The sequence below is a fragment of the Entelurus aequoreus genome, linkage group LG22, assembly GCF_033978785.1.
Source record: "Entelurus aequoreus isolate RoL-2023_Sb linkage group LG22, RoL_Eaeq_v1.1, whole genome shotgun sequence".
NCBI classification, from domain to species: Eukaryota; Metazoa; Chordata; class Actinopteri; order Syngnathiformes; family Syngnathidae; genus Entelurus; species Entelurus aequoreus.
This window is the reverse complement of record NC_084752.1, coordinates 18,766,111-18,785,473: the sequence shown is the minus strand read 5'-3', so window position 1 is coordinate 18,785,473 and position 19,363 is coordinate 18,766,111. Positions and strand designations below refer to the sequence as shown.

Genomic DNA, 19,363 nt, shown 5'->3' with positions numbered 1-19,363 from the left:
AATTTTCATGGTCTAAATCATGGAAATTCCGTGTTTCCTGATGAAAATGACGCGGCAGACGAGAAAGTGAGGCAGACACAGGAAGTGCCTCAACGGCTACACACACAAGCTGTGTCCCAATTCAGGGTCAGCATCCTTCGGAGGAACCGGCCTACGTAGCCGTTGTTGAATGGACTGGACTCTCACTATTATGTTAGATCCACTATGGACTGGACTCTCACAATATTTTGCTAGATCCACTCGACGTCCATTGCACCAGTCGCCCTGGGGGCGGGGGGGGGGGGGGTCTCCACATCTGTGATCCTCTCCAAGGTTTCTCATTGTCCCATTGGGTTGAGTTTTTCCTTGCCCTGATGTGGGCTCTGAACCGAGGATGTCGTTGTGGCTTGTGCAGCCCTTTGAGACACTTGTGATTTAGGGCTACATAAATAAACATTGATTGATTGATTGATGTTAAATGGGATAGTCTAGTCTGCGGAGGATACTTACATTTGAAAGTGTATTCGCTGCCGGTGCCGCTGCTTAAATTTTCCGCCATCGTCAAAAAATCCAGGTTGAACAAAGGCGCGCAAAGCATCTTGGGATATGGGAGGCCACAAAGGATAGTCGCGGTGCATCCTCCGAATACAGGGAGAAGGAGGGCGCATTCGTCGGCTGCATTTGGAGGAGCCTTCGAATTTGAATGAATTGGGACAACCTTCGCGCAGCGTTGTGACGTAAGCGGCCTTCAAATTTGCCCTTCGAAGGATGCAGACCCTGAATTGGGACACAGCTTTTTGTATTGAGCGTGGGCATGCGAGGCAGGGAAGAGGCAGCAAGTACCTCTGCCTCAAAGTAGGGGGCGATATATTGTCAACTTGCAGTACTCTGACTCGCCACACTGGGAGAAGTGGGGGCGCTCTAGCTAGCAATCACATGTCTCTCCAGCGGAAGCCAGCCTTTTTTTAAATGTATTTATTTTTTTAAATATATTTATTAGAGTAAACCAGCGTTTGTGGGTGTTTTTTGTCAAATGCAAAAATATGGTTTTATTGCTTGGAATGAAATTGAATTAAATGAATGTGTCTGCCAATATGGAGGATTATATACTGTATCCAAGATGAAATACTTCTCTAAACTGGACTTTAAGACAAAATGAATGTGATCATACAAAGTAGGTTTTCATGGAGGATAGCTATCGTTGCTTCAGATACAAATACAGAAAGGTAAGATACACTCACAATACTTGATTTATATTGTTAAAAGTAAATGGGACCAAAAAGTATTTAATAGCAACTTTATCAAATACTTTTTGGACCCATTTATCATATCATAATATCATTATGATAATGTTTTTATGAAAGCAAATAACTCCCTTCTTTTTTCTGTTACTCTAATGTGCAACCTAAATCAACAGTGATTCAAGTTAAAAAGTTAAAGTACCAATGATTGTCACACACACACTAGGTGTGGTGAGATTATCCTCTGCATTTGACCCATCACCCTCACCCACTGGGAGGTGAGGGGAGCAGTGAGCAGCAGCGGGGCCGCGCCCGGGAATCATTTTTGGTGATTTAACCCCCAATTCCAACCCTTGATGCTGAGTGCCAAGCAGGGAGGCAATGGGTCCCATTTTTATAGTCTTTGGTATGACTCGGCCGGGGCTTGAACTCACGACGTACCGATCTCAGGGTGGACACTCCAACCACAAGGCCACTGAGCAGGTTTAGATTAGAGCTGCACATATGAATTTAAGTAAAAAAAAAGAAGAAAAAAACTCCAAAAGTATCTATGCCTCACCTGGTGTTTAGTTCACCGCACGTCACTGGTTATTACCGTGTAAAGACTGTGTTGGTTAGATACAAGAAGGACATTGATGTTACCTGCACCTTATGTAACATGCACCCAGAGACTGTTTGCCACCTGTTTTGGACTTGTGAAAGCACTCGATGACTATGGCAGGGCATCTGTCGCTTCATCCTGGACAATATTCATGACAAAGTTGTGCTTTGTTTTAAAGATGTGCTATTTGGTTTTACACAGTATGAGAAAAAAAATTGAAAAGGGATTTTACCTGTGCAACCTCATTATACTATTGGCTAAATTTTATATTGATAAAAGTAAGTTTCTCAATACCCAACCTGTTTTTTGTGCCTTTAAAAATGAATTAGAACTTTACTTTTAAATGCTTTCTACCTCTAACAACCAAAAAGATGTGAAAACTATGATGCTGTGCTCCAAATTTGGATTATTTACGGAACTTGTGTGAGCCTATGGCTGTACATTTTGTTACATATATATATTTTGCATTCTATTTTAGTTACTGTATTTAGTCTACAACCCCCTGGCGCTGTTTTGTACTGTTTCTACACTTGTTTTGATTATTATTATTTCTTGATTGTATGTAAATGTTGCATATTATAAATAAAGGTTTATACAAATATAAAAATAAAATAAAAAATACAATTGTGCTTTTTTCATCTTGGACAATATTCATAACACATTTGTGCTTAGTTTTAAAGATGTGCTATTTGGTTTTACACAGTATGAAAAAAAAATGTGAAAATTAATTTTACCTGTGCAACCTCATTGTACTATTGGCTACGTTTTATATTCATAAAAGTAAGTTTCTCAATACCCGTCCTGTTTTTACTTTAAAACGCTTTCTACCTCTTTCTACAACCAAAAAGATGTGAAAACTATGATGCTGTGCTCTAAATTTGGATTATTTACAGAATTTGGAATTGGGGTTAAATCACCAAAATGATTCCCGGGCGCAGCCACCGCAACTGCTCACTGTTCCCCTCACCTCCCAGGGGGTGGAACAAGGGGATGGGTCAAATGCAGAGGACACATTTGACCACACCTAGTGTGCGTGTGACAATCATTGGTACTTTAACTTAACTTAACTTGTGTGAGCCTATGGCTTTAGACATATATATATATATATATATATATATATATATATATATATATATATATATATATATATATACATTGCATTTTCATTAGTTGCTTTATTGACTTTACAACCCCCTGGCGCTGTTTTGTACAGTTTCTGTACTTGTTTTGATTATTATTTATTTGCTTGTATGTTAATGTTGTAAATGTTGAATACTATAAATAAAGGTTTAAAAAAAAAGAATAAATACAATTAAATTAAAAAACTTGGGTAACACTTTAGTATAGGGAACACATATTCACCATTAATTAGTTGCTTATTAACATGCAAATTAGTAACATATTGGCTCTTAATTAGTAAGTCATTATTAAGTACTTATTAATGCCTTATTCTGCATGGCCTTATTATACAACCAGTAAGCCATTAAAAGAGTCTACCCTCAATAACCTCAGAATTATTGCTTATTAGTAACCCTAACCCTAACCCTTATATGTTCTCCTAGTGTCCAAATAACTCTAAATTAAGTCTTTGTTACTTTAATAAGCAACTAATTAATGGTGAATATGTTCCCCACACTAAACTATTACCAAAACTTGCTTTTGGCTTTTGGCTTTTGTTTAGTTTTTTTTAACTGTTTATTAGAACCAAATAATTAAAACTATTTCACTTCTTTCCAAGGAAAGTCATTTAAAACTGTCGATGCCTATCGACTCATTTAGCACACATATCCAACATATCTATGGCATATGCAAAAATAATAAATTCCCAGAGTCACAGTTCAGCATAATTGTGCAGTTTGATCACCACTAGATGTCGATACTGATGCATAAACACAGACATGCAAAAATGTTGCATTGCTTTTTTCACATACTTCACTGTTATGTCCTTGGACGTGAATTGCAAGTACTTTAGGCATTTAAGGATATCTTTTTCAATTCATCCTAACTCTAAATTTCCTCGACTTTAGTTTCTCTGTACTGTACTATTTTTGTCATGATCACATGTTCATATTAATTGGGTCTCTGTCTGCAGCTTTGACTTCAAACGGTGCGAAGGCCTCATTCTACACTATAGGTATCAAACTCAAGGCCCGGGGGCCAGTTCTGGCCCGCCACATCATTCCATGTGGCCCGCGAAAATATATATTTATTTTTTAATTTTTTTTTTTACTAAATGTATTCATTCTTTCAATTTTGACAGAAAAAAAATGTATATTTTAAACTTAAATTTCATCTGATCATGTCAATTATTGTGACGATCTGTCACTTCATTTCTGTTTGTTTCCTTGATTTGTATTCACTTCCTGTCAGTGCTCTCTAACCTTTTTCCATTTCCTGTTTGCCCTGCTGAGGGCTGTGTATTTTCCCTCACCTGCTGCTGATTGGCAGCCGGTCCACACCGGCTGCCAATCATCATGTTCCTATTCATGCCAGCGTCGCGCACTCCTAGGAGGCTCGAGAATTGCTTTATGTTTGGTACTATTATATGCACGGCTGCTTCACTTTCTGTTTAATGAGATTAAAACTCATCCTACCTGCCCCCCGTTCTCCTGGTTCCTGCATCTTGGGGTCACTAATACGGCAGCTGCGAGTCCCTCACAAAATCATATTATTATATACTGTATTGCAAAACTATTTTTGTGAGATAAAACAAATAGTTCAATATTTGCTTGTCACCTATATTTATGATTTTAGAGCAAGTTATACATAAAAAAAATCGAATAATCAAATGCATATGCATTTTGATTAATCATTATTGTCCATCCATCCATCTATTTTCTACCGCTTATGCCTTTCGGGGTCGCGGGGGGTGCTAGAGCCTATCTCAGCTACAATCGGGCAGAAGGCGGGGTACACAGGTTATTACCCACACGCCTAAAGTAAATTCATTTTAAAAAAGCAGCCATTACTGCGATGTGGCCCTCAGTGAAAATGAGTTTGACAACCCTGTTCTCCACTCACCAGCTCCTTGCCAACAAACCTGGCTCCTTTCCACCAATATCTCTGCCCCTTTATCACAACCTCTCTCTAATAAGGCTGTGTATTTGAAACACATGCAAATGAGCAGTCAACCAGCTGGTTTCACAGCAGTCATGTGATCTATCAAGGTAGAGGGGTAGGGGGTGAAGGAGACGTGGGTGAGAGGAGGGAGGAGAGCAAGGAAAGGAGCCCTTTGGAGGATGAGTGAGGGATCTTGGGGGGATGAGAGGGAGACAGTCCAACGTTCAAAGGCATTCTGGAGACAAAGGCATCACTCAATCGCCGTCTCTCTCTGTACTTCTGTATTAGTGTAAAAGGACATCATTGAAGTAATAATTGTGCAAAAGGTGACTCTACAGAGAAGCACATCAGCACGTGTATATGACCACACATACGTCATCCATCTCTAGGTGACAATCCACTTGCATCATTTAAGGTGCGCTTACCACTCTTATCAGTCCCTTCCTCCAAGCTTTGGCATCAACACTAAAAAAATTACCATGATTTCCCAGCATTTGACAGTACTTTTTGTACAGTATTATTGTACCGGGTAATCAAAATTTACTGTAACAAATATATGATATATTTACAGGAATTAATTGTTGTTTTACATGTAAACTCATCAAAATGATTTGTATGTGTATGCTGTCAAACTGACCGACTAATTAGATTTAAAAAATACAACTGTGTGGTTACAGCATTAGCTTCATTGGAATTATCTGCAAAATCACCGCTCAGCAGTTACAGTATATTGCTGTAAATATATTTTATGGTAAATTAGTAATGCAATTATTAGGCAGTACTTGATTGGTTTACCGTGTCTGTTTCATGAAGGGGATGCTTTATTCTTCCTATAGATCAGGGCTATTCAACTGGTGGCCTGGGGGCCAAATCCAGCCCGGGAATGACACCATACCAGCCCCCGAGTTCAGTTCAAATGGTAAATGGGTTACACTTGCATAGCGCTTTTCTACCTTCAAGGTACTCAAAGCGCTTTGACACTATTTCCACATTCACCCATTCACACACACACAATCACACACTAATGGCGGGAGCTGCCATGCAAGACCCTAACCACGACCCATCAGGAACAAGGGTGAAGTGTTTTGTTCAAGGACACGACAGACGTGACTCGGTTGGTAGAAGCTGGGGATCGAAACCAGGAAACCTCAAGTTGCTGGCACGGCCACTCTAGCAACTACGCCACGCCGTTTTGGGACGGCGTGGCGGTTGGCGTGACAAACATTTTTGCAGCAAATTCGTAAAAACAGTAGAGTGCTCCTGTTGTATAAAGGAACTTGGACTATTGTAAACACATTGGCAGATCCTTGCATTGACATTTTAACCTTGCCAGAAAACATAAAACAGTTGGGTTTACAAAACTGAGGCGTTCCTCAAGGCAGCCTTCTAAGTCCTTTCCTTTTCATCAGTTACTTTCGTAATTGGATTTATGTAACTAAGGTGTTGCTGTAGCTTGTTTATTTCAGATGCAGTCAGTAGTCATTTGTTCAACTTCTTTAGTTATACTAGTGGTGTTCCTCAAGGTTCCATTTTAGGCCCTCTTTTTTTTTTTTTTATCATTTGGGCTATTCGAGTTCAGTTAAAAAACTCACATTTTTGCAAAAGGTCCTTAAAAACAGCAGAACCCTCCTGTGACTCTGACAAAATAAATAGATTAAAATCAAATGTCTACTGTAGAGGACGCTGGTTCTCAGGAATATACAAAATAAGAATAATAGTGAAGGGAAAAGTTTGGCACCCCGGTCCTTAGCTCTCTGGAAATGTGGTAGATCAACTAATTTCCTAAACTGCAAATGCATTCATACTATTTATTGCTTTGTTTAAGAATGATCCATACCAAAATCACATTTATACATCTAAACATACATGTATTAAATGTAGTTGAAAATTATCAATTTTTATAATTTGCAAACTGTATAAAATATGTCAATACAGTGCACACAAACGTTGAGTGCTTTGGTAAATGTATAATGTCAGTCAAGGAGTTCTAGAGTTGGTTTCAGGCAGGTTCTGGTCCTCACCTGTTACCTGTTGGGTGAGATCAATATGGTAAAAAGAAGAAATGTCAGCTTTTATCTGGGAGAAACCATACCTCTGGGACCAAACATCTTCAGGTAGCAGTGTGAACAGAATGGCTTCTCATCATACTGAAACACAATCATAGGGATACATGTACTTCACTAACTGATCGTTCATTGCTTTTCTCATATATTTCCTCATTTGTTCATAGTAATAATACATTCAATTGCCATCAAGCTACCTCAGCATGTTGTCCAGCTGTGAGTTGTCGGTTGCAGTTTTGACACTTCAGACACAGAGGATGGTAATCTCGTCCCAAAGACCTCTTCTTCTCACCTAGACCAATGAAGGATGAAGAAAGAAGGATTTTGAAATGATTGATCAAAACACTGTCTCTATTGAATCAATAATACAACTGGAAGAAGCTTCTCATACACCTGAAAAATCTAAGAAATTACAATAATTTTGGTTTTCTCACAAAAGATTGGTTTTTGAGCAACCAGCGTTGCCAACAATAACATATTGTAGTATTTTACCAGTGTATTATTTTGCTATAACTTTTAAAAATGGGTTCATATTAGACGAAAAGTTGACATGGAAAGCTCATATATTGCATGTGAAAAATAAGGTATCTAAAAGTTTATTTATTTTGAAGAAGGTTGAATACAGTTCGCCGTATAATACAATGAGAATGTTATATTGTTCAATTATTCTACCTTATTTCAATTATTGTGCAGAAATATGGGGAAATACATATCACAGCAACATAATGCCTTTATTTCTTTCACAGAAAAGAGCAATTCGTATCATTTTTACAGTAGGATATAGAGACCACACAAATCCACTCTTCATTAGGTCAGGATTATTAAAACTAAAAGATATTGTAGAATTGCATACTCTATTAGTGATGTTCAAAGCTAGAAATAAAGTTCTTCCGAAGGACTTACAAAAGTTATTTGTGTTCACGTCTGAAGATGAGAACCACAGAAGGCCGTATGATTTTAAACATCCAAGAGTGCGAACAAATTTGAAACAAATGTGCTTGTCTGTTGCTGGTGTGAAAGCATGGAATTCTCTAAACAAAGACTTAAAAAGTTGCAAGAATATCTTTGAATTTAAAAAGAGTTACAAAAAGAGACAACTGGAATTATATCAAACTGATTTTTGATTTTGATTGGACGTGTCATTTTGAAAATGCTTAAACGAAAATTAAAAGTATGTTGGAGTTCGGGTGTTGGTGGAGGGAACAGTGATAAAGTCATCTAAAATAATTTGTGTTAAAAAGGGGGCGGATAAATATAAGAAAAGTATTCTTCCATCTGCTCCTTTCTGATCATGGAAATGTATAAGAAACAAAAAAACAATAAAAGTGTCAACTGTAGATTGCTTGTATATATGCATTTTCATGAAAGGAATAAAAAATAAATTAAATGAAATGAAACTTAATTTAGGCACTGTATAAATTATACGCTTTGAGCGTGTATTTTATCAATTTTAACTGCGTACCTGTGTATTGGTCTGAAATTTGAAATAATGTTTTGTAATTTATGCATTGTATCTTTGGGCATTTTATGAAATGTAGGCCTCTTTGCACAGGCACGTTATGAGTCGTACTTTTCAGCATATGCATTTCATAATGCATATGCTGGGGGGGTGGGTTCCCACATCTGCGATCCCCTCCAAGGTTTCTCATTGTATCCCATTGGGTTGAGTTTTTTTCTTGCCCTGATGTGGGATATGAGCCAAGGATGTCGTTGTGGCTTGTGCAGCCTTTGAGACACTTGTGATTAAGGGCTATATAAATACACTTTGATTGATTGATTGATTGATTGAGTGATTGAATGATGGAAATGAGCTGATAGCTAAATATGGTGCACCATCGAGTCCTTGTCGTAGACCCTGTCCATTAAACAATTTTTTAAATAAAATATTTTTAAAAAAATTATTTACCCTATTTTCCGCACTATAAGGCGCACCGGATTATAAGGCGTACCTTCAATGAATGGCCTATTTTAAAACTTTGTTCATATATAAGGCGCACCGCATTTTAAGGTGCATAGAATAGACGCTACAGTAGAGGCTGGGGTTGCGAGACCTGTTGTGGCTCAATATTGGTCCATATATAGGGCGCACCGGCTTATAAGGCGCACTGTCAGCTTTTGAGAAAATTGGACGTTTTTAGGTGCGCCTTATAGTGCGGAAAATACGGTATTTTGTTTTCCAATGAACTAACTAGTGCCTAAATACGCCCTGTAGATTCCTAATGAAGCCTTAGCTTGACCCTCCTCTACTTTCTCCTGCTCCGTTTGCTGCAGCAACAACAAACAAAACTCCAGACGCTCCTCTTCGTTTTGTATCTTTTACTTGTGAACTTAATCATTCAAAAATGTAAAACAATAAAGACGTGGGAACAAATGAATGGCAAAATGAAGCGAGTTTGTTACAGTAAGAAAGAGTTAGAAAAAGTAAGAGTAAGGTCAAAAAACTGTGTGGCCCGATTCCACCATACCTGACTGCCATTACCCACAATACATTGTGTCCAAACCATATTACCACACAGATCCTTCCGCCATATATGCAATTAAACTGTTACGTAATCTTCACTGCATTAAAGCAGTATAAAATGGTCCATCATCAAATTATTCAGACAAATATAATAATTGCAAATATAATGTATACCTTATAATTTTTCTAAGCATGTAATACATACATTTTTGTATCTTTTAAATAAAGTAAATAGTCCACTTTTGGCTGAATAAACATAAAGCACCTTCCATAAAATGTAAATGAACTTAAACAGCATTTAGGCTCCTACACGCCCCTTATCGGAGCAGTTCGGACTACATGAGACGAGAAGGCTTGACATGGGAGGCTGCAGGAAGAAGCCAACAGTCTTGGGGGGGGGCATGCAGGCAGAGAACATATACGAGGATGCCAACATGAGTAAGGCGTTGCTGTAGCTTGTTTTACTTGCAGCAATTTGTTCAACCTGTTCAGTTCTACAAGCAGTGTTCCTCAAAGTTCAATCTTGGGTTCTCTCTTTTTCATCATTTGCGCTATATGACTGGTGGCCATATGGAGTTCAGTTCAAAAAACTTGTGAGGGACTCACATTTTTGCAGCAGAGTCTTAAAAAAACCCTAGAGTGCTGTCATAGAGATGATCTTTTACTAGGTTTCTTTTGCAAAAGGTCCCCAAAACAGCAGAGCGCTCCTGTCACTCTGACAAAATAAATAGAGCAAATTTAAATGGTTCTCCAGAATGTAAAAACAAAGAATAATAGTGAAGGTCCTTAGCTTACTGGAAATGTAGCCCCTATAATTTAGTTTATTAACCCTGACTTACCCTTTTCAGGGTGACAGTGAGCTGGAGAATATCCTTGCTGACTTTGCATTAGAGGTGTGGTACACCCTGGACTGGTCACTCACACATCTTGTAAACAATTTAGACTCTCCAATTAGCATGCATGTTCTGGAATGTGGGAAGAAGCCGTAGGACCCGGAGAAAACTTGTGGGGAGCATGGTGAGAACATGCAAACTCCACAAATCAATGTTTCGCTTCTTTTGAAGCAAAAGACAAATGCATAAATAAACATAGAAACAAACTTAGCAGAACAGGTACTCACCAAAATAGACAGGCTTCCCACATATTGGACAGTAGCTTACCATGGCGGTTTGTGATTATTGATCGTCAAGTCTAGTGTAACATGTGTATGTGGCGAATGTAATGAGAAAAGTGTATGTCTACCGTCTACATGTGTGGAAAAAAGTAGTTGTCAGTTTACCATCTGAAACCACAGCCAGGATGTGGTGAGTGGCATGTCACAGGAAAAGACAACTGTGAGATTTATGAAATTATACAGAAGAAAAAGACCAGACAGTCAAGTTATCATTGTTTATACACTAAAAAGTGTGTGTGGGGGGTATATACAGAGGAGGGCAATTAAATGTATTACTATACCATACCAACTTTATTTAAAAAGCCCTTTAAAAAAAACACAGTTTGAAGAACAAAGGGCTGTACACCACAAAGAAATAAAGGCAAAGGACAGACTAAAAAAATAAAATTTTAAACAGAGGTAAAATACACACACACACATATATATATATATATATATATATATATATATATATATATATATATATATATATATATATATATATATATATATATATATATATATATATATATATATATATATATATATACATATACATATATATATATACATATACATATATATATATACATATATATATATATACATATATATATACATACACACATATACAGTATATATATATATATGTACACGCACACACACACACACACACACACACACACATATATATATATATACACATTTATATGTATATATATACACATATACATACATACTCATTCTAAGTAACAAAGACTTAATTTAGAGTTATTTGGTTAGGGTTAGGGTTAGGGTTAAGGTTAGGGTTACAGGGTTAGGTTTACAGGGTTAGGGTTAGGGCATGCAGAATAAAGCATTAATAAGTACTTAATAATGACTAATTAAGAGCCAATATATTACTAATTTCCATGATAATAGGCAACTAATTAATGGTGAATATGTTCCCCATACTAAAGTGTTACCATATATACATATACACACATACATATGCACATTGAAAAAGCAAATACAAATTATCTTAGGAGAAATTTGTTAGATAAAAAGCAGTTAAAAATTTAAAAACAGTTTAACAGTTCAAAGTCTCATGGTGGGTTAAAAGCCAGTGAGTAAAAATGGGTTTTAAGAAGGCTCTTAAAAGTAGCCAAAGAAGGGGCCTGTCTCACATGGAGAGGGAGATCGTTCCAGAGTTTGGAAGCCACAACAGAGACAACATTATTAAATGTAGACTATCAGCTTTAATTCAAAATATTGCACAACAATATATGATTTATCATTTAGAAATTACATACATTTAATGCAGAATACCTTCATTTTGAGAAGTGAAGTGTGAAGTGAATTATATGTATATAGCGCTTTTTCTCTAAACTGTTAAAAGTGATTTTGACCTTTAGTCAGAAGGACTGTTCAGTTCAGTTTCAGTTTATTTCGAACATGCATACGATACAATGTAATGCATCACATATTTCCAGTTGTTTCATTACAGCACGTCCGAAAAGGAGTGGGAAGAAGCAGAGCTTATTTAATCCTACCCCTTTTCATACCATAGCAATTTTATCCAATTTCCTTGTTCTCTGTAACAGAACAGTGAATAGATAAATGATAAATAAATATTATACCATACTAAGTAAACAAATATTAAATACATAAATAATCTTTATCTCCAAAAAAAAAAAAAAAGGGTTCAAGATGTTCATTATAATTATTCGTCCCTATTGTTGTCAAGTTGATAGAACAAATTGCCCAACACAACTATAAATAAAAAGAGTTATGACAAATTCTACTACAAAAAAAGCACAGAAATTCTTTAAAAACCCATAATAAGTAATAATAAGTTCAGTTAACTTCAGAAAGTAAGTCAAGGTAGGCCTTTTAACCGCAGTGTTTAAGCTTGAAAATCTGATAGAATAAGATCAACCAACATCTTTTTTAGTTCACTATAAGTAACGTTTACCGGAGAACATTGCATGATACAGATACAAATTAGCGAGTAGTGTCATGTGACACAAGGGCGTAACAGATGATATTGAAATTCATCACTTTTCAAAGTCACTTAACCTTTGAACTATTAGGGCTCGAGCAGCGTAGCAAGCACGGTGTGTATTATCATTATTATTCTATCACTTTGGACACATTTTTGAGGCCCTCAGCATACACGAATACTCCCGAAATCGCAGAATTTTGAGATCCCGAAACCAAACTTCCAACATTGTCTCAATAGCGCCCCCTTTAAAGTTCGAAAAATTGAGCCCTTTGCCCCTGAGTCACGTATATTGCTTTTGATCTTGTACATCCAAACAATAACCTGGTTCTTAATTCAGAGAAAACCAAAGTCATTGTTGTATAAAGAATGGCTCAGGGACACAGAGAGGTAGCGTTGCTGCCATGTTTACTCGTCATTCAGGAAGTCCGCCCCAGCCCCAAAGCACCCTGGGATATGTAGGCATAGCCTACCACTACACCTCCCCTTCTTAGTTCAGCAACAACATATTCAAACACAAACTAATAAGCAAACTTATTCAAACATTTTAGATGAACTTAGACCACTGTAAATGAATAACTCTGACATAGTATTACAATCATCTTTCGCTTACACTTCTTTTTTTTTTTTTTTTTTTTTTTTTTCCACAAACAAGAACTTGAAATACTTTAGAGTTCTACAAAACGCTTACATTTCTTTTTTTTTTTCTTTTTTTTTTTTTTTTTTTCACAAACAAGAACTTGAAATACTTTAGAGTTCTACAAATCAAGTCTCTCAGGAGCCTTTGTCACTCTGCCTGACCTGGTGACTTGTGGTTGTCCAGGAGGAGTACCTGTGGCTCTGAGGTGGATTCTGTTTCTCCTCAGAACGCCCCTGTCAGTCTCTACCAAGTATGACCTTGGTGTGTGGGCATTTCCCAATACAGTCCCAGGGGTCGCTTCCGTGGTGACCCACACTTTCTGTCCAGACGGGAGCTCTGGGAGCGCACGGGAACGGTGGTGGTGGTTGTAGTTTGCAGCTTGCTTGCGTCGCCCTTCCTCATCCTTCTGGCGAAACTCCTGCAGCTCGGGCCATTTAGGGTCCAGCTTGCTTGAAGGCTGCGGCAGCGATGTGCGCAGGTTCCTCCCCATCAGCAACTGCGCTGGTGAGAATCCGTGCTCTAGCGGTGTGGCTCTGTATGCCAGTAGTGCCCTGACTTGGTCAGTGTCTTTTTCCCACAGCTTCTTGACAGTTTGAACAGCACGCTCCGCTTCACCATTCGCTTGTGGGTAGCGAGGACTGCTCGTGACATGTGTGAAGCTGCACTCTTTTGCAAATGCTCTGAATGCCTCCGACGAAAACTGGGGCCCATTGTCAGAAACCACGGTCTGTGCGTAACCATGATGACTAAAAGCATCTTTCACAGCTCCAATGGTGGCCTCAGATGTCGTAACTCTGAGCTCTGCCACCTCGATGTACCTAGAAAAATAATCAACAATAAGCAGGTAAGTCTTTTTGCTCCATTCAAACAGGTCCATCCCCACCTTTTGCCATGGGCGATCTGGTACTGTGGTCTCCATCAGCGGCTCTCTGTACTGGATTCTATATTTTTGGCACGTTTCACACTGGTCCACTGCCTCTCTGATGTGGGCAGTGATTCCAGGCCACCATACCGATTCCTTGGCTCTAGAGCGACATTTGGAGATTCCTTGATGACCTTCGTGAAGTTTAGTCATGATCTCCCTTCTGAGTGCTTGTGGTATCACCAGTCTCTCGCCTTTCATGAGAAGGTCATCTGCAAGATACAGGTCTGCTCTGACCTTCCAGAAGGGGGCAACGTCTGGCCTCAGCGTGTGTTTTTCCGGCCATTCTGTCAGACAGTAGTGTGACACTGTTTTGCATGTTTCATCTGCTTGTTGTGCCCGTTTAATTTCTTCCAATCGTGTGTCTGTAGCGGGGAGTGAGGACACAACTGCATTCACAAACACCTGGACCTCTCTTTCAAGTTCCAAGTCACCAGGTGACATCTTGTCCTGAAGCGGCGCTCTAGACAGCGTGTCTGCAGTGATGAGGTTTTTCCCTGGGACATGAACAATGTCATAATCATACCTCAGGAGTCGCAGACGAAATCTCAGAACCCTTGGTGGCAGATCATCCAAACCTCTGGTGCTCAACAGTGGGACCAGGGGCTTATGGTCTGTCAGGAGTGTGAAGTGTAGACCCTGCACGTAGGAGGTCAGTCTTTCGCACGCCCATGTTGCTGCCAGCGCCTCCTTTTCAATCTGCGCATAGCGCTTCTCTGTATCTGTCAGTCCTCTTGAAATAAACGTCACTGGTTGCCATGAGCCATCAGCCTGTTTCTGCGTGAGAACAGCACCTATTCCGTATGCTGATGCATCTGCTGCTACTTGAGTCTCTGCTGCATTTGAATATTTAGCAAGTGCTGTCGGTGAGCTCAGTCCTTCTTTCAGCTTTTGAAAAGCAGTCTGTTGAGGTTCCCCCCAGACCCACTCATTTTTCTCCCTCAGTAGGTCTTTCAGGGGCACGGTGACAGTAGCCAGTTGTGGCAAGAATTTGGACAGGTAATTTGCCATGCCTATTAGGCGGCGCACATCCTCAGCGCATTCAGGCTCTGGCATCTGAAGAATCGCTTTTGTTTTGTTTGGGTCGGGCTCGATGCCTTTTGCCGAAACCTTGTGACCAACAAAGATCATGTGCTCCTTAGCAAACTCACACTTCTCGTTCAAAGTGAGGCCTTCCTCCTGCATTTTCTGGAGCACACTGTGCAGTCTTTGGTCATGTTCCTGTCTGTCACGGCCATACACAAGAACATCATCTGCATGACACAGCACGCCCTCAAAATCCTCCAACATTTGTGACATCCTTCTTTGAAAATGTTCTGGAGCGGATTTGATCCCAAAGGGCAGGCGGTTGAACAGATATCTCCCAAAAGGAGTGATGAATGTGGTTAATGGTCGTGATTTTGGGGTTAATGGGATTTGCCAAAATCCAGATCGAGCATCTAGTTTTGTGAAAACCTTTGCCTCTGACATCATCGCAAGTGTTTGGTCGACGGAAGGAAGAATATGGCGTTCTCTTTTCACTGCTTTGTTTAGCTTTGTGAGATCTACACAGATCCTGAGTTTGTCCTGCTTTGGTTTTGGAACCACAACCATTCCAGAGCACCAAGCCGTTGGTTCTGTCACTTTTGATATGACTCCCATAGTTTCCATTCTATCCAGTTCTTCACGCACTTTCTCTCTCAGTGGCATTGGGACCCGTCTGGGTGTTGAGAGAGCATAAGGTGTCGCTCCTTTTTTCAGCTCTATGCGGTACGGCTCCTTCAGCTCACCAAGCCCATGGAACACCGCTGGATACGCTGCTTTGAAATCTGTTTCAGGCTGTGTCGCTGTGACAGCCTCTGCTCTGTGAACCAGTTGCATGGCCTCTATGGCTGGTAGTCCCAGAAGTGGTTGTGTCAGTCCTGCCACAACATAAACATGTTGGTCTGTAAAGAGGCCTTTTGCCAGCATTTTCCCCTGGAAACAGCCCTTTACATTCAGGGGGTTGCGTCCCGGTCCAAACAGTTTCTTAAGTGGTTTCTCCAACTTGCCATCTCGTGTTGGTTTAAAGACACTTTCCGGTATGGATGTCACGTCAGCTCCTGTGTCGATTTTAAAATTAATGGCTTCCCCGTTGAGTAGTATATTTTCCATCCAAGGCCTTGTAGTCTGTGTTTGCACCTCACCTAGAAAAGCATAGTCCTCCTGATCATTGTCACCGTCTGACTGGCACTCTGTGACTGTGTTTACTGCTTTCCCTCTGAAACAGGCCACTGCATAATGTCCAATTTTGCGACACTTGCGACATTCTACATCTTTAGCTGGGCAGTCTTTCCATGCATGTCTGCGTCCTTTTCCACATCGGCCACACTCTTTTTCTCCTTGAGTGTCTGACCTTTGGCCTTTGTTTGAGTGTTGAGGCTTTTTCCCCAGGCGCTGAAACCTTGTCTGAACAGCATCTAAATTTATCTTGGAGTCTCCTTCTCCAGCAGTGTTGTACATTAATGTCTGTTGTTTCTTAACAGTTTCACTTTGTCTCACTCTTTGTATTGTCTTCACCAGGGTCAATTCTGAGTCCATCTGTAGCTGTTCTGACAGCCTCCTGTCATTTATTCCAACCACAATTCTGTCTCTTATTAGCTCTTCCTTCAGATCTCTATAGTTACAATGTTCTGCTAACTTGTGCACAGTGGTGATGAATGCTTCTGCACTCTCTCCATCTTGTTGGAACCTCATGTTAAACTGGGCCCTTTCAAAAATCACATTGTGTTTTCCCACACAGTGCTGCTCAAATGCTTCTTTAACTGTATCATACTTCTTTTTGTTTTCATCAGTCAACGGTAAAACTGCCAAAATATCATCTGCTGCATCTCCCATAGCATAGAGAAGTGAATTCACCTGATACTCCTCTTCTTTCTCTGTTAATCCAGATACAACACGACTTGTATGTTTACTATTATATTTAAGGACAAACTTGCAATAAGAAACATATGTTTAATGTACCCTAAGCTTTTTTGTTCAAATAAAGCCAATAATGCAATTTTTTGTGGTCCTCTTTATTTAGAAAAGTATTGAAAAGTACCGAAAAGTACCAAAATAATTTTAGTACCGGTACCAAAATATTGGTATCGGGACAACTGTGGCCGCATGCATACAGTCCACCATGTGCTGATGGTAATGAAGTTGTCACTATTTGTATGCAGTAAAAACACAGAAGTGGTGTTGGATGCGGAATCAGGGAGGATTCCCACAGGCTTCAAGAAAAAACAAGTGAAGAGTGGGAAATTACAGCGAAAGAGGGAGTTATAGGGCGCTGAGAGACGGAAGCAATGTAATTGTGAAAGGAGCGATTGAAGGGAAACAAGAGGAGGTATGAGAGGGGGCGTTAAAACCACATTTCCCAGTGGATATTATGGTAAGGCTGCCTTGGAAAAAAAAGCGCCAGAACTCTCAACAAACACATTCCTGCTCCGGCACGCACAAATGCAAGGTTCGCTTCTGCCAAGTGGTATAAAACACACCAACACGCTGGATGGAATATCTGTAATGCAGGATTTGTAGTTACGTTGAATGAGCGTCGCAAACAACCAAGACAGAGCTCACAGGGAGAGGGAGGAACTGGCTCTTCTCTGACGGGTTGGATCTTGCCAAGGCCGAACCCTCCGGAGTCGGCTTTGAGACTTGTTGGAGGGGGCGGGGGGAAACCAGGGAAGCATTCCTTCTGCCCACACATAAATGCACTTTTAATGTGCATACACCATGGAGGTACGCTCGCACTCGTGTACGCGCATACCGAACCCTCGGTTCAAGTTCTTTCTTCCTCCACTCGGTTGCTCACACCCACTCATCGTCAGAGTTTAAGTCTTGGCATCCTGCTCTCTGCTCTGAGCCCAGTGTATGGCACGGCTTTGCATCTCTGCTGCATACACACAAATCAGCCTCACATTACAAGATAAAGACACATTTTGAAAGATTTAACTGATTAAGGACCACATGGTGAATCACTTTTGGATGAATTGAGTCCTTCTTACAACGGCGGGACCCGTTCATGTTGACGCCCCTCGGACTGACATAAGCGGCTGTTGACATAAACAAAACTGAAACAGAAACTAGCATTTTTTATTATGGCCGATAATTTTGTTGACGTCGTTTTCCTCTATATGTGGGTTTTATCCTCAATAATAATAATAATAGTTAGAGATGTCCGATAATGGCTTTTTTGCTGATATCCGATATTCCGATATTGTCCAACTCTTAATTACCGATACCGATATCAACCGATACCGATATATACAGTTGTGGAATTAATTAAATTATGCCTCATTTTGTTGTGATGCCCCGCTGGATGCATTAAACAATGTAACAAGGTTTTCCAAAATAAATCAACTCAAGTTATGGAAAATAATGCCAACATGGCGCTGCCATATTTATTATTGAAGTCACAAAGTGCATTATTTCTGTTAACATGCCTCAAAACAGCAGCTTGGAATTTGAGACAAGCTCTCCCTGAGAGAGCATGAGGAGGTTGAGGTGGGCGGGGTTGGTGGGGTGTGGTTGAGGTGGGGGGGTAAGGGGTAGGGGGGGGTCTATATTGTAGCGTCCCGGAAGAGTTAGTGCTGCAAGGGGTTCTGGGTATTTGTTCTGTTGTGTTTATGTTGTGTTACGGTGCGGATCTTCATCCGAAATGTGTTTGCCATTCTTGTTTGGTGTGGGTTCACAGTGTGGCGCATATTTGTAACAATGTTAAAGTTGTTTATACGGCCATCCTCAGTGTGACCTGTATGGCTGTTGACCAAGTATGCATTTGCATTCACTTATGAGTGTGTCAAAAGTCGTAGATATTATGTGACTGGGCCAGCACGCAAAGGCAGTGCCTTCAAGGTTTATTGGCGCTCTGTACTTTTTCCTACGTCCGTGTACACAGTGGCGTTTTAAAAAGTCATACATTTTACTTTTTAAAAACCGGTACCGATAATTTTGAAACCAATACCGATAATTTCCGATATTACATTTTAAAGCATTTATCGGCCGATAATATCGGCAGTCCGATATTATCGGCAGTCCGATATTATCGGACATCCCTAATAATAATAATAGATGTTATTTGTAAAATCACTTTACGTTGAACAAGCAATCTCAAAGTGCTACAGTGCATTTAAAAAAAAAAAAAAAAAAAGCTAGAACAACAAATAGCTGACCCTAACTAGTAAAATAAATAGTAAAATTAAATAAAAACTAGAACAGCCTAATAGCTAGAACTAGCACACATAAATCTATCAAAAG

General features: G+C 39.6%; 1 protein-coding gene across 1 annotated transcript; it reads right to left on the bottom strand.

Moving 5' to 3' along the window:
• Window positions 1-6,395: 6,395 nt before the first annotated feature.
• On the bottom strand, window positions 6,396-10,808 carry zgc:195282 (uncharacterized protein LOC100192223 homolog). The gene is made up of 4 exons (XM_062033477.1): window positions 10,526-10,808; window positions 7,142-7,236; window positions 6,974-7,028; window positions 6,396-6,909 (listed from the first exon to the last, which is right to left on the bottom strand). Exons 1-4 carry the CDS (start codon window positions 10,566-10,568, stop codon window positions 6,899-6,901), a joined length of 204 nt encoding a protein of 67 aa, XP_061889461.1. The 5' UTR covers window positions 10,569-10,808; the 3' UTR covers window positions 6,396-6,898.
• Between the last annotated feature and the right edge of the window lie 8,555 nt (window positions 10,809-19,363).

Coding starts and splice junctions, on each gene's coding strand:
- zgc:195282 (XM_062033477.1), bottom strand. CDS start 10,568: ATGGTAAGCTACTGTCCAATATGTGGGAAGCCTGTCTATTTTG. Junction 7,237..10,525: donor TGGGAAGCCTGTCTATTTTG/GTGAGTACCTGT, acceptor TCATTGGTCTAG/GTGAGAAGAAGAGGTCTTTG. Junction 7,029..7,141: donor CAGCTGGACAACATGCTGAG/GTAGCTTGATGG, acceptor ATTGTGTTTCAG/TATGATGAGAAGCCATTCTG.